Here is a 15552-nt window from a genome sequence, read left to right as displayed (position 1 = left end):
TGTTTGCTGTGGGTTTGTTGTATATGGCCTTTATTATGTTGAGGTAGGTTCCCTCTATTTCCACTTTCTGGAGAGTTTTTACCATAAATGGGTGTTGAATTTTGTCAAAAGCTTTTTCTGCATCTATTGAGATGATCATGTGGTTTTTATTCTTCAGTTTGTTGATATGATGTATCACATTGATTGATTTGCATATATTGAAGAATCCTTGCATCCCTGGAATAAATCCCACTTGATCATGCTGTATGATCCTTTTAATGTGTTGTTGGATTCTGTTTGCTAGTATTTTGTTGAGGGTTTTTGCATCTATATTCATCAGTGATACTGGTCTGTAATTTTCTGTTTTTTGTAGTATCTTTTTCTGGTTTTGGTATCAGGGTGATGGTGGCCTCATCGAATGAGTTTGGCAGTGTTCCTTCCTCTGCAATTTTTTGGAAGAGTTTGAGAAGAATGGGTGGTAGCTCTTCTCTAAATATTTGATACACTTCACCTGTGAAGCCATCTGGTCCTGGACTTTTGTTTGTTGGAAGATTTTAAATCACAGTTTCAATTTCATCACTTGTGATTGGTCTGTTCATATTTTCTGTTTCTTTCTGGTTCAGTGTTGGAAGGTTATAGCTTTCTAAGAATTTGTCCATTTCTTCCAGGTTGTCCATTTTATTGGCATAGAGTTGCTTGTAGTAGTCTCATAGGATGCTTTGTATTTCTGCCATGTCTGTTGTAACTTCTCCTTTTTCATTTCTAATTTTATTGATTTGAGTCCTCTCCCTCTTTTTGATGTGTCTGGCTAAAGGTTTATCAATTTTGCTTATCTTCTCAAAGAACCAGCTTTTATTTTATTGATCTTTGCTATTGTTTTCTTTGTTTCTATTTTATTTATTTCTGCTCTGATCTTTATGATTTCTTTCCTTCTACTAACTTTGGGTTTTGTTTGTTCTTCTTTCTGTAGTTCCTTTAGGTGTAAGATCAGGTTGTTTATTTGAGATTTTCCTTGTTTCGTGAGGTAGGCTTGTATTGCTATAAACTTCCCTCTTAGAACTGCTTTTGCTGCATCCCATAGGTTTTATATCATCTTGTTTTCGTTGTAATTTGTCTCTAGGTATTTTTTGTCTTCCTCTTTGATTTCTACAGTGATCTCTTGGTTATTTGGTAACATATTGTTTAGCCTCCATGTGTTTGGGTATTTTCACTGGATATTGAATTCTGGGTGACAGTTCTTTAAAAATGTTGTTTTACTTCCTTCTGGCCTCCATTGTTTCTGTTGAGAAATCCACTGTCTTGGAATCCTTGTTCTTCTATATGATATGTGTCTGTTTTCCTCTACTGATTGAGGAAGTTTTCTTTTTCTTTAATTTTCAGTAGTTCGATTATGATGTGTTTAAGCATGGATTTCTCTGAGTTTATTCTCCCTAGGGTTTTCTGAGTTCCTTAAATTTGTAAGTTTATGTCTTTTTACCTAATTTGGTTTTCAGCCATTATTTCTCCAAATATATTTTTCACTCAGCACTTTTTCTTCTTTGCTTGTGGGTCTCTGATGACATGAATGTAAAATCGTTGGTAGTGTCCTACATGTCCCTGTGGCTCCGTTCATTTAATTCAGTTTTTTCCTTCTGTGTTATGCTGATTAGATCGTTTCTGTGTACTCACGAGTACAATCAGGGTATTAAACAGTTCCATCAATGCCAAAAAGCCCTTATACCCTCTCCCCACTCTTAACCCACAGCAATACTTGCTCTGATCTTCATTACTAGAATTTTTCCTTTATGAAATGTCAAATAAATGAAATCACACAGTGTGTAACCTTTTGAGATTGGCTTCTTTACTTAGCATAATGCCTTTGAGATTCATCTATCTTTTCATTTCTGAGTAGTATTCCATTTTATGTATAATAGTTTTTTTATCCATTCACCTATTGGAGGACATTCAGGTTATTTCCAGTTTTGGTGATTATGAATAGTGCTGCTCAATAGAGTTTTTTATGTGAATGTAAATTTTCTTTTCTCTAGGGTAATAACCGGAAGTGAGGTTGCTGGGTCATATGATAAGAATATGTTTAAAGTTATAATAAACTGCCAAACTGTTTACCAGAGTGACCATACCATTTTGCATCCCCACTGGCAGTGTGTGAGAGTAACTGATAATATTTTAGTGAATTAAGTTCTGATAATCATTTGATTTTAGACCTAATATTCCTAGGAATTTAATTTTTAAAGAAAAGTTTAAAAGTGTTATTCCAAATTTCTCTCTGTGCTTTGCTTTATCCTTGAGAAAGAGACATTTGGAGTTACTTTTTTGATTCCTCTAGTTGCATTGGAAATGTGCCACTGCCAACATTTTGTGAAGGAAATCCATAACATCTGTTTTACATCCAGTGAAGTTTGAACTATGCTTGGGAAAATAGATAAATTGCAATCACTCTTACAGCTCTAAGAGCCGATACACACACACACACACACACACACACACACACACACACACAAAGAGAGAAAAAAAAACACACTGTCTCTCTCTGTCTCTCACAAACACATACACACACACACACACTTTCTTTCTATAATGGAAGACTGTGGAGATATGAATGGGGGTGAAGGAATTGTGACTTAATCCACTTTTAAATACAGTTCTTTTAAAAAAATTATGTAAGAGAACAGTCTTTTTCTTTCTCTTTCTTTCTCTGGGTGTCTGTAGTGTGCGTGTGTGTTTAAACTTTGGCCATTGTAGTTTTTAAGATTTATTTCTTGGCTCACTCCCTCATCACATGATTAAGAGCTTATTTTTTGTTCCCTTGTTTAATGGAGATTAAAACATCTTGTCATTTTGGCCTTGTACACTCTAATGAAGTAACTACTGCTCTTTATGGACCTATATTCTTTGGAGAGTAATTTCCACTGTCAGACATTAAAAAGTATTATTATTATTATATTATTATTATTATTGGCTGCTGGAGGGATTTCAACTGCATAAGCTAACTTTTAACAGTCTACTTAGATTTAATACTTTACCATTGCATTTACAGTCTGGGAATCCTTATAACAGTATAGATCCCTTTCTCTCCCTGCTTCATGTTATAGCTTTTATATGAATTACATTCATATGTATGCACTGAAAACCTCATCAGACAGTTATGGTTTTTTTACCCTCAACCATGATACATAATTTAAAGAATTTAAGAGTGATAGATTATTATATTTACCCAGATTTTTACCATTTCTGTTTTTCTTCCTGATACATATATCATGGTTGTGTTCTCCTAGATGCTTTGGTGTGCAATCTGAGTAGAGGTATTCTCTTATAGTACTGTGATTGACTCCATAAATTGACATTGATATAATACTTTTATCTACTTTGCCATCCATATTCCAATTTGGTTATTTGATCTAATAATGTCCTTTATTGTATTTTCTTTTCCTCTGCAGTGCGTGATCCAGGCTAGAGTCAAGTATTGCATTTAGTTGTCATGTCTTATAGATTTCTTTAATCTAGAGCAATTCTAGAGCCTTTTATGACTTTGCCATCTTTAAAAAATACAGTTCTTCCACCTCCCCCTCCCTGCCACTCATAGAATGTTTTTAATTTAGTCTTTGATTTTTTTTCTCATCGTCAATTACTGTTATGTATTCTCAGGCAAAATACTGTATAGGTGATGTTTTGTCCTTCTCAGATAACTGTCCCTTACAGGTGATGTTAATTTTGATCATCAATCAAACTGTTGCGTGATTCTCCACTGTATCATCACTGCTTTTTTTCCTTCCTTACAACTAATAGACAGTCTATGGGGAGATACTTTATGGTCATGCAGATACTACTCTTCATTAAAATTTCTGCCTATATTTAGCACCCCTGGTGATTCATATCTGATCTACTTTTTACTGTGGTGGTTGCAAAATGATGATTTTTCAACTCCAGCACTTCCCTTTACATTTCTCAATAAGCATTAGTCCTTGTGCTTGAGAAATATATCTCCCTTCACCCCTGTGTATCAATATATGTGTATATGTGTACATATATATTTACTATAGATATGGTATCATTCGTTCTTTTTTTAAAGGTTTATAATTCTTTACTCTTCTTTTCATATTTTTGAGCACTTCCTTATATTCAGGGATAAAAAGACTTTCCAGGCTTAAAATATACCTCTCCTGCCCCAGGATGAAAATTTAAAAATAAATAAATACTTGCCTGTTGAAAGCATATTATGTACTTTGTACTGTATTAGTCTCTAAGAATATAATTGAACAAAAGATACATAGTTTCTGACTTCATGAAGCTGACAAACTAGTAAGTGAGCAAAACCAATAACGTGTGGTAAATGATGATGGGATAAATGCTATGGGAATGTAAGTGCATACCTATTACATGGCAAACATTGTATGTGCTTAGTATGTAGCAGTGAACAAAACAAAACATCTCTGCCCTCATAAACTTATCTTCTAGGAAGAGGAAAAGGCAATAAATAAACTGATATATAAAATGAATAATATATTAGATAGAGATAAATGGTATGGGGGAAAATAACGTGGGATGGGAAACAGAGAATGTACAGGATGAGGGAGAGGTATCCATTTTTAAATAGTATGGCCAGAGAAGACCTCACTGAGAGGGTGACTGTGAGTAAGTTAGGGAGCTAAACTTGCCTAATTGTACCCAGCTGGTTACCAACTCTAGGTACTCTCTAAAAATGAATCCTATTTTGCCTTGTATTATAATCACTTAGTGTGCATATCTTATCCTTAGTGGAAATCACAAATATGTGATAACAAGGACAGTGTACCTTCATATAACACATTTCGTTGGGTTTTTTCCTTTAAACTAATGACTAACCACTGAATTAGGAAAGATATTTAAACTCTGTGGAGCTCTATCTGCAAAATGAAGGAACTGGATAAAAGTATTTGCAAGCTTCTGCCCCATTCCAAAAGTTTATATGAAGAATAACAAATCAAAGAATAAAAATATTTCTGAGAAATAATGGAACTTATTGGAATTGGAATAATAGAGCTATTAGAAGAATATCCATGAGCTGGGTCTCCCCTTTACAACATGGAGTGATTGCCAATATTTGGGGAATGCTTCTCAGCAAAACTGGATCTACAAAGCACTGTTTCTCTGGGCCACCCACTCTACATGGAATTACTTCATCTTACAGATTCCCTATTGTGTGATATTACTTGTGGCATAGATTCCTAAACTCCTTCAGTAAGAATACATGCCCACCACTATTTACAATATACTCAACTGATCGAGTTACAAGGATTCTTTGAGAATGAATTCTATACGCCAGATGCTTTCTTCACTATTTTTGTTGTTATTTTTGAAGAAAAAAAAAAAGCACAGAAAAGCATAAAAAGCTATAACTGGAAGGGATTTAGGACAAAACTACTCCTCAGATTAGTCATTGTACAGGTAAGCTGAATGATTATTATGCAGACATGCTCGTTTTTCGTATGTCTGAGGCAATTTAGGTCATTTTCCAAAAATCACAATTCAATTAATCCCCTTACTGACTTCCACAAGTTACTTACTATCCCAAGTTCTGATAAGTTCACCAAGATTAGCTTCAAAGCAGCTTCAGAGGGCCATTTACTCAGTGAAGAGCTGCACCAAATTAGTCACCTTCATAGAAATATCACTATAGCTTCCACGAAGACTAGTTTGGTGAGGTCCCTCTGAGAAGCAGTTCCAATGAGTTTATTAACTCATGGTTACAGGACCATTTGACTGAGTGACCAAGTATGGAGAGAATAAACCTCACCACTACTGTGTATGTGTTCTGGGGTAGTCTTTTTGCTATCTACAGGAACCAACAGCTTACATGTGAAATAAACATCTATGCTCATATATACTACATGGCTAATGTTTAAAAGTTAGTAATAAGTGCATGGGAACCTATTTTAATAGGTTTTTAAAAAAATTATTTGAGTATGGTAAGGCCAACAGATCAGGAAGATGATTACCATTGAAAAGATAGTTTGTTACTTAGCTGGTTCCTAAGAGGGAGGGGTACATCATGCCACTGGGGGCCACAGGGAGAAGCACTAGAGTAGGTCAGGAGACAGAGGGAGAATGGGAAACTGGTCAAGAGCCTTTACTGTGGTTTCTGAGGTAAGGAAAAGGTGAGTCAGTGTGAGCAGGCTTAGGTTGGCTAGTTTGAATAATTTCAGGAGGCTGTGGGTCATAGGGGCTGTCACTAGATACCTCTGGTACCTAGCCCTGAGCAAGTGGATACGGGAATAGCAAATATAAAGGAGGTGGTTGAGATATGGGTTCTGGACTGGTTGTATCACGTTAGAAAAGCATTCAGGAGCAAGTTGTTTACTATCGCTAGGAATAGGCTAACCTTGGGAGGCACAGTTTCTCCAGGGTCAGCAAGGCCCCAGATGTCAAAGCATCAGAATACAGAAAATAAAAGACATGATTAATACAGAGCCCTGGCTGAGTTCTTTTAAAATTCAAGGCATAGATGTCAGTGAAACTAGCAGAGTAAGTACCTTTGAAGATTCTCTCCTCCATAAAAGCAACAAAAAAACTGGCCAAAACTGTCAGAATCAAATTTTTTGGAATTCTAGAAATGAACCAAAGGGTTGTAGCAATCCAGGGAGCATTTATTCAGGAAAAATGGCAGAATCTTGATAACAAGAGTGAGCTTTGTGTTTTTTAAATGCCCTATACCTATCTCTCCTTTACCAGCTCTGTGTTAGCCTTGACAGCAAAAAGCCTGTAATCCTGGTGATAACCAGCAAGCCTGGCAGCCACCAGTGGGAGCAGAATAGGTTCAAACTCCTTCAAAGCCACATTTCCCAGTAAGTTGTCATTGTTTGACCTGTTTCTTTATTCCCTGGAAGATCTCACTTTGAAGGCTGTATTTATTTGACCTGACTCAGAACTAATCTAGTGTGAAAGGCTTTTCTCTGGGAGAATTTGTTGAAGATATTTGGAGGCTTTTTTTTTTTTTGGTCCACGCTATGAAGCTTGTGGGATCTTAGTTCCCTGACCAGGGATCGAACCTGGGCCCCAGCAGTGAAAGCACTGAGTCCTAACCACTGGACTGCCAGGGTTGCCCTGGAGGCAATTTTTAAACTTCATGGGTGCCTGAGGCGGTGGATAACAGCTGGGGCAATTAATAGGTTAATGAAAAAGCTTAAAAGGAAAAGCTATAGAATGCAATGGCTAGGGACTTCAAAAATCTCTGACCTATCCCTGGGAATCTAGAAGGCTGGGTTGTGTGCATGCTCAGGAAAGACCTGAGATGGCATTTGCCTTGCTGAGTTTTGTTTTGTTTTGTTTTGTTTGCGGTTCGTGGGCCTCTCACTGTTCTGGCCTCTCCCTTTGTGGAGCACAGGCTCCGGATGCGCAGGCTCAGCGACCATGGCTCACGGACCCAGCCGCTCTGCGGCATGTGGGATCCTCCCAGACCGGGGCACGAACCCGCGTCCCCTGTATCGGCAGGCGGACTCCCAACCATTGCGCCACCAGGGAAGCTTTGCCTTGCTGAGTATTGAAGCTATGCCCAACAGAAAGCCCCTTGGCAAAGACTTGGAGACATGGATTCAAGGTGTTTAAGTAAATCTCTGTCCAAATATTAGCTAATTGAGCAGAGACTTACGTAGTCACGCACAACAAAAAATAGACTCTACAGATTGGTTCAGAAAAGTCACTAAACCAACAAAAGGAACAAAAAGCACAACAGCAAACCCTGGGGAGAGGGGAAATCAGATTCCAGGAATTGCCACACTATAGTGTTTAAAATGTTCAGTTTTCAACAAAAATTACAAAACAGGCAGAACGAAAAACAAAATAAGAAAGTAAGGCCCATGCACAGGGAAAAAAGTAATCAATCAATAGAAACTGTCCTTGAGGAAGCCCAGACTTTGGATTTATTAGACAAAGAAACTGTTTTAAATATGCTCAAAGAGTTAAAGGAAACTAAGTGAATGATGGCTCTGGCAGCAAATTTTCTTAATTTTCTTCATGTGAGAATGTCTTTACTCTCATTCTTGAGGAAGCTTCTTTCTGGATATAGAATTCTAGTTTGACAGTTCTGTTCTTTCAACACTTAAAAAATGTTGTGCCACTTGCTTCTGGCCTCCATGGTTTTTGATGAGAAATAGACAGTTATTCAAACCATTGTTCCCTTATTTGTAATGCCTCATTTCTCTGTGCCTGCTTTCAAGGACTTTCTTTGTCTTTCATTTTTAGAAATGTGATCATCATTTCTCTGGGCTTAGACATCTTTGGGAATCTGTAGGTATATTTTTTTAGTCAAATTTAGGAAGTACTCAGTCCTTTTTTCTTCAAATATTTTTTCAGTCCCAGGCCCTTTCCCCTCTCCTTCTGAGGCTGATGACATGAAGGTTAAACCTTTTGTTATTATTTCACAACTCTGAGAATCTCTTACCTTTTTTTCCCCCAATCTTTTTTCTCTCTGTTGGTATGAATAATTTCTATTGGTCTATCTTTAAGTTTCTTTCCCCTGCCATTTCCATTCTGCTATGGAACACTTCTGATGAGGTTTTTTTTTTTTTTTTAGCTGCATTGGGTTTTCGTTGCTGCACGTGGACTTTCTGTAGTTGCGGTGAGGGGGGCTACACTTTGTTGCAGTGTGCGGGCTTCTCATTGAGGTGGCTTCTCTTGTTGCAGAGCACAGGCTCTAGGTGTGCAGGCTTCAGTAGTTGTGGCACATGGGCTCATTTGTTGTGGCTCGTGGGCTCTAGAGTGCAGGCTCAGTAGCTGTGGTGCACGGGCTTAGCTGCTCCGCAGCATGTGAGATCTTTTTATGATGTCTACGTTATCTATATTTTATTTTGATGTTCATGATTTTATTGTCATTTGAGAAACCACAGCCAAATCTAAGGTCGATATTTGCCTCTGTGTTTTCTTCTGAGAATTTAAAGTTTTAGCTTTTATATTTTGGTCATTGATCCATTTAGAGTTTAGAGCATGTGGTGCAAAGTAAGGGTGCCACATCATTCTTTAGCATTTGGATATCTGGTTGTCCCAGTACCAGTTTTTGAAGAGACTATTCTTACCCCCATTGAATGGTTTTGGCACTCTTGTTGAAAATCAGTTGACCGTAGATCTATGATTTTATTTCTGGGCTCTCAATTCTCTTCCCTTTATCCATGTGCTTATGCTTTTGCTTATTACCAGCAGTACTAGTTGCCTAATTGGGAGGATTAGGGACACGGCTCCTCTTTGGCATTAGGGTTCTGTACTGCATGGTTTCCCTTTTCTCATCTTTTTTTTTTTCTTTTTTTTAACTGCATCAAAAATTTTATTGCCTAATTTTTGAAAACTTTTGCTATTAAGTAATAAACCACAAAAGAAACTTTATTATGTCCAGTAGATTAAATTGCATGATTTTGAACACTGGTTTTTTTCTATTGAGATATAGTTGATATATAACATTATATTAGTTTCAGGTGTACAATGTAATGACTAGATATATGTATAAATTGTGAAATGATCATTACAATTACTCTAGTTAACATGTATAACCACATAGTTACTTTTTTTTTTTCTGATGAGAACTTTAACATTTTCTCTTCTAGCAACTTTCAAATATACAATACAGTATTATTAACTACAGTCACCATGGTGTATATTACATCCCCATGACTTACTTATTTTATAACTAGGAGTTTGTACCTTTAGACCACCCTCACCCATTTTGCTGACCTCATAATCCCCTGCCTCTGGCAACCACCAATGTGTTCTCTGCAACCGAGTTTGTTTTTTGTTTGTTTGTTTTTTAGATTCCACATACTAGTGAGATCATACAGTATTTATCTTTCTGTCTCTGACTTATTTTACTTAGCATAATGTCCTCAAGGTCCAGCCATGTTGTTACAAATATCAGGATTTCCTTCTTATGGATGAATAATATTCCATTAGATAGATAGATAGATAGATAGGGATATGTATCTCCCTGTGTGTGTATATCTGTCTGTCTATCTTGGAGGAAATCAAGAGTAATATTCTAGTGAACACACAGATAAGAAAGTGAAACAGCTTTATTGCACCTATGGAGAAAGTTTTAGTGGTCTGGATAGAAGATCAAACCAGCCACAACATTTCCTTAAAGCCAAAGTGTAATCCACATCAGGGCCCTAACTCTCTTCAATTCTATGAAGGATGAGAGAGGTAAGGAAGCTACAGAAGAAAAGTTTGAAGCTAGCAGAGTTTGGTTCATGAGGTTTAAGGAAAGAAGCCATCTCCATAATATAAAAGTACAAGGTGAAGCAGCAAGGGCTGATGTAGACACTGCAGCAAGTTATCCAGAAGATACAGCTAAGATAATCCATGAAGGTGGCTACACTAAACAACAGATTTTCAATGAAGACAAAACAGCCTTATATCGGTAGCTTCAAAGGACAGGCAGACTCTCTTGTTAGGGGCTAATGCCACTGGTAACCTTAAGTTGAAGCCAGTGTTCATTTACCATTCCAAAATCCCTAGGGCCCTTAAGAATTATACTAAATCTCTTCTGCCTGTGCTTTATAAATGGAAAGCCTGGATGACAGCATGTCTATTTACAACATGGTTTACTAAATATTTTAAGCCCATTGTTGAGGCCTACTGCTTAGAAAAAAGATTCCTTTCAAAATATTATTGCTCATTGACAATGCACTTGGCCACCCAAGAGCCCTGATGGAGATGGACAGTGATATTAATGTTGTTTGCATGCCTGCTAACACAACATCCATTCTGCAGCCCATGGATCAAGGCGTCATTTCAACTTTCAAGTCTTATTATTTAAGAAATATATTTTGTGAGGCTGTAGCTGCCATAGATAGTGAATTCTTCTGATGGATCTGGGCAAAGTCAGTTGAAAACCTGGAAAGGATTCACCATTCTGGATGCCATTAAGAACATTCATGGGACTTTCCTGGTGGTCAAGTGGTAAAGAATCCACCTTCCAATGCAGAGGACGTGGGTTTGACCCCTGGTTGGGGAACTAGGTTCCCACATGCTATGGGGCAGCTAAGCCCACGTGCCACAACTACTGAGCTTGTGCGCTCCTCAACTAGAGAGCCCGCGTGCTGCAAACTACAGAGCCTATGTGCCCTGGAGCTTGCACACCACAACTAGAGAAGAGAAAACCCCCACGCAACAGCTAGAGGGAATCCTGTGTGCTGCAACGAAAGATCCCGCGTGCCTCAACAAAGATCCCACATGCCGCAATTAAGACCCGACGTAGCCAAAAGAAAAAAGAAAAAACAAACAAAAAAGAGAGAACATTCATGATTCATTGGAAGAGGTGAAAAGATCAACATTAACAGGAGTTTGGAAGAAGTTGATTCCAACCTTCGTGGATGATTTTGAGGGGTTCAAGACTTCAGTGGAGGAAGTAACTGCAATTGTGGTGGAAATAGCAAGCGACCTAGAATTAGAAGTGGAGCCTGAAGATGTGACTGAATTGCTACAGTCTCATGACAAAACTTTTAATGGATGAGGAGTTGCTTCTTATGGATGAAGAAAAAGAAAGTGGTTTCTTGAGATGGAATCTACTCCTAGTGAAAATGCTGTGAAGATTGTTGAAATGACAAAAAAGGATTTAGACTGTGACATAAACCTAGTTGAGAAAGCAGTGGCAGGGTTTGAGAGTATTGACACTAGTTTTGAAAGAAGTTCTGTGGGTGAAATGCTACCAAACAGCATTGCATGTTACAGAGAAATCGTTCATGAAAGGGAGAGTCACTTGATGCATCAAGCTTCATTGTCGTCTTATTTGAAGAATAAGGGTGGTGGCCAACTTTTAGTAAACATCCCTCATCAGTCAGCATCCATCAATGCCGAGGAGAGACCCTCCACCAGCAAAAAGATTTGCTGAATTGCTCAGATGATGGATAGCAGTTTTTAGCAGTAAAGTGATTTTTTTTCTTGTGAACTTTTTCCTCTTTATTGTGAACATTAGATCAGTTTAATATTCAGGAGTCCTCAATCAGATATGGACTGATTGGGTCCAGATATATAGCAAGTGTATTTATATCTTATAGAAACTTAGTTTTAAGCTGAAATATAGTAGACATACAATATTATGTTAGTTTCAGGTGTACTACATAGTGTTTTGACATTTTCATACATTATGAAATGTTCATACATTATGAAAAGTCTAGTAACCATCCATTCCCACACAAAGTTGTTACAATTTTATTGACCATATTCCTTATGCTGTATATTACACCTCTGTGGCTTATTTATTTTATAACTGGAAGTTTGTACCCTGCACTTATTTCTCCCCCACTCCTAAAGTATTTTTTAATTAAGATATGTACCTTGTTTTTTAAAATTAATTAATTTATTTTTATTTATTATTTTTAGCTGTGTTGGGCCTTCATTGTGGCACACGGGCTTTCTCTAGTTGTGGCGAGTGGGGGATACTCTTCGTTGCGGTGTGTGGGCTTCTCATTGCGGTGGCTTCTCTTGTTGCAGAGCATGGGCTCTAGAGTGCACGGGCTTCTCTAGATGTGGCACGTGGGCTCCATAGTTGTGGCTCGTGGGCTTTAGAGCACAGGCTCAGTAGTTGCGGCGCACGGGCTTATTTGCTCCATGGCATGTGGGATCTTCCCAGACCAGGGCCCAAACCCAGGTCCCCTGCATTGGCAGGTGGATTCTTAACCACTGCGCCACCAGGGAAGACCTGTACCTTGATTTTTTTTTTTTTTTAAGACATGAAGCTATAGTGTAACATAACTTTAATATGTGGGAAACTAAAAAAAGTCTGTACGATTCGCTTTATTGCGATGTTTGCTTTTTTTGTGGTGGTCTGGAACTGAATCTGCAATATCTCTGAGGTATGCTTATATTCAGATCCTCTGCCTGTTTTATCTGCTTGTTTGGATTTTTGCTATTGGGTTATGTGAGTTCTTTATATATTTTGCATATTAACCCCATCAGATATTTGGTTTGCAAATACTTTGTCCCATTCGCCAAGTTGCCTTTTCATTTTGTTGATGGTTTCCTTTACTGTGCAGAGACTTTTTAGTTTGATGTAGTCCCGTGTTTATTTTTGCTTTGTTGCCTTAGCTTTTGGTGTCAAGTCCAAATAATCATCACTAAAACCAGTGTCTTCACTCCTCATCTTGTATGACTTCTGCTGGCTAGAAGGAGCAGTCTTTCCCTGGGCCTTTTTGTTTTTTTAATTTCAGTCTGCTCTAGCATCCAGATTGGGATGTACAAGAGGTAAAAATGAACCCCAAGGAACTCATTATCTGGTCCTCCCTTAATTCCTGAAGTCTCTACCTGTTTTGCTTCTTCTGTCCACATATCAGAATCTTCCAATATTTGCTTTATGTGTTATTTCCATGTTTCTAAATTGTAATTAATGGGAACATTGAGGTTCAATGTGCTTACTCTACTGTGACTAGAATGGGAACTGTACTCCCACAATCATTTATTGAATGAATGATTAAATGAACACATGCATCTTGCCTATAAGTTGCTCAGAAGTGTTTGTAGGTGTCAATATAACAATAGGTATAGTATTAAGAGAATTGAGCTAAATTCCTATGGGAGCTCATAGGCATAGGAATGAAATTATTTCTAGCTATTTTGGAATAGGACATATGGTGTGGTGGTGAGACACAATAATTCTGTGACACCAACTGGGTGTCCTGTAATTCAGTTCAATTCTGACACTACCCATTTAGCAGAGACCCACAGGTTAAGGGCAGAGTCCTCCATAAGACTGCTAGACTTCAGTAAAAGTTACAACCCAGAAACAGCCAAATGGAAACAATTCATAGACCAAGGTCTAGGGGTGGGTCGGGGTGCCGTGGGGGCTGGGGGAGGAGGATAGACATAGAGCGTCTGTGCCCTCTTTTCATGGAATCTGGGCACATCAGCCTCCTAGCACATCCACATGTTCACCAACCTGAAAGTGCCACTGAGTTTTTTTGTCCAGACGTTTTATATGGGTTACCTTACATAGGCATCATGATTGGCCATGTGATTAAACTCCTCCAGCTCTCCTCTCTTCCCTGGAGAACTGGTGAGCCCACAGTTGCAACTTTTTAATCATGTGGTTGGTCTTTCTGGTGAACAGTTCCCATCCTAAGGCTACCTAGGGACCACCTTGATTCACCTCATTAGCATAAAAAAGGCACTCTTGTCACTCAGGAATTCCAAGAGTGTTTGAAGCTCTGTTAGGAACTAGTGACAAAGACCAGATATAGTCTTTATTATACCACAGGTCATCAAATGAGATATCACGGAAAAAGTGGCATTTGTGTGGTATCTTGAAAACTGGGTAGGATTTAAACATTGGAAGATGGAGAAAAGGGAATTCCAGCCTGAGAAATCACACAGGGGCATATACTCCAAAGGGCAGAGTTCAGTGTATAGAAATATATTAAGTACTTTTTTAGCTTTAGTTTCAAATCTATAAAAAACAATAATAATATAAAGCCAGATGGAGCGCTTAAATGAACGATAATAAACGATATTTATTAATCATAGAGCCTTTTATTTTTACAGAGCAGAAGAAAGAAGAGATCTGTTTATGTTTTTCCGAAGCCTACACTTCTTTGTGGAATGGTGTGAATATCGTAAGCGCACATTTAAACGTTTCAAGGTAGAGTCTAAAGTCTTTCAATTTAAACGTATATGGAAAGTGAAGCTGATGTTAATTTGGGGGTTTAAGATAACATTCTTAAAGTTTTCAAGCAATAGAAAATGTTTTTATTGGCTTCTAGATTTGCAGTTATTTGGAATAAGTGAAGGAGGATTGCTTCTGTACAAGTCAGTTAACCATTTATATTGAAAGAATATAGTCTTATATATATATAATATATTTACTTTACAGTGCACATTTTGAAAAATTAATCTGTCAAGGACACTTGAAGTAAAATGCCAAATGCTAATAAAGGACATAGGCATAGCAGCCTTGTAACGTCACAGTGTGATCTTTACTTCCTGAGCCACACTCTGTATTTTGAGCTTCTTATTTATTGTATATTTCAAGTTTAAATATTGAAGTCTGATTCTTGTAAAGTAATGCTTCTTAGGTCTGATACATATACATTCAGAGACTTTTTTTAAATTCCCTTTGTTTTCTGTCATAGCTAGAACTATATTTGGCTGCATTGTAATCCCCCAGGTCCTACTTAGTTAGATAGTATCAAATTATTGACAGCAGTGTTGCACACAGAAACCAGTTCTGAAAGAGTTAACATAAATAGTATCTCAAGATTCAGGTTCCCTCAAAATCCTGAGTCCTGACTATTGTTTTTATGACTGGTACTAATTCTCATTTATTTTGGCTTCTTTTTTTTTTATCATTATTTGCATTTTATTTGGTTGAGCTAGTAATATCTGTCAAGCATAAGATTTTCTTTAGAATGAAACATGTCAGTACCTGTACTGTACCTGTACTGTGGTCCCTTGAGGAGTGCTCAGGATTATGTTGTTTACTTGCAGGTGCTCTTGCACCAGGACAATTAAATAGCTCTTCTTCAGAATTGGTAAAATACAATAATGATTGAGGAGTCTGCTGGCAGTTATGGTAATGAATCACCTAATACGGCCATTTCCTTATACATTAGAATGGGTTGT

General features: G+C 37.7%; 1 protein-coding gene across 1 annotated transcript in view; it reads left to right on the top strand.

Annotated features, from left to right (window-relative positions):
* The window catches only part of CENPP (centromere protein P), a 234864-nt gene that overhangs the window by 45046 nt on the left and 174266 nt on the right, over positions 1-15552 (top strand). The window contains exon 5 of the mRNA XM_032636179.1: positions 14476-14572. Within this exon, the coding sequence (XP_032492070.1) occupies positions 14476-14572 (97 nt within the window). The remainder of the gene's footprint in view (positions 1-14475; positions 14573-15552) is intronic.

The sequence above is a fragment of the Phocoena sinus genome, chromosome 6 (assembly GCF_008692025.1).
Source record: "Phocoena sinus isolate mPhoSin1 chromosome 6, mPhoSin1.pri, whole genome shotgun sequence".
Classification (NCBI taxonomy): Eukaryota; Metazoa; Chordata; class Mammalia; order Artiodactyla; family Phocoenidae; genus Phocoena; species Phocoena sinus.
Note: the sequence above shows the minus strand (reverse complement) of the source record. Positions and strands in the feature narration are given on the sequence as shown.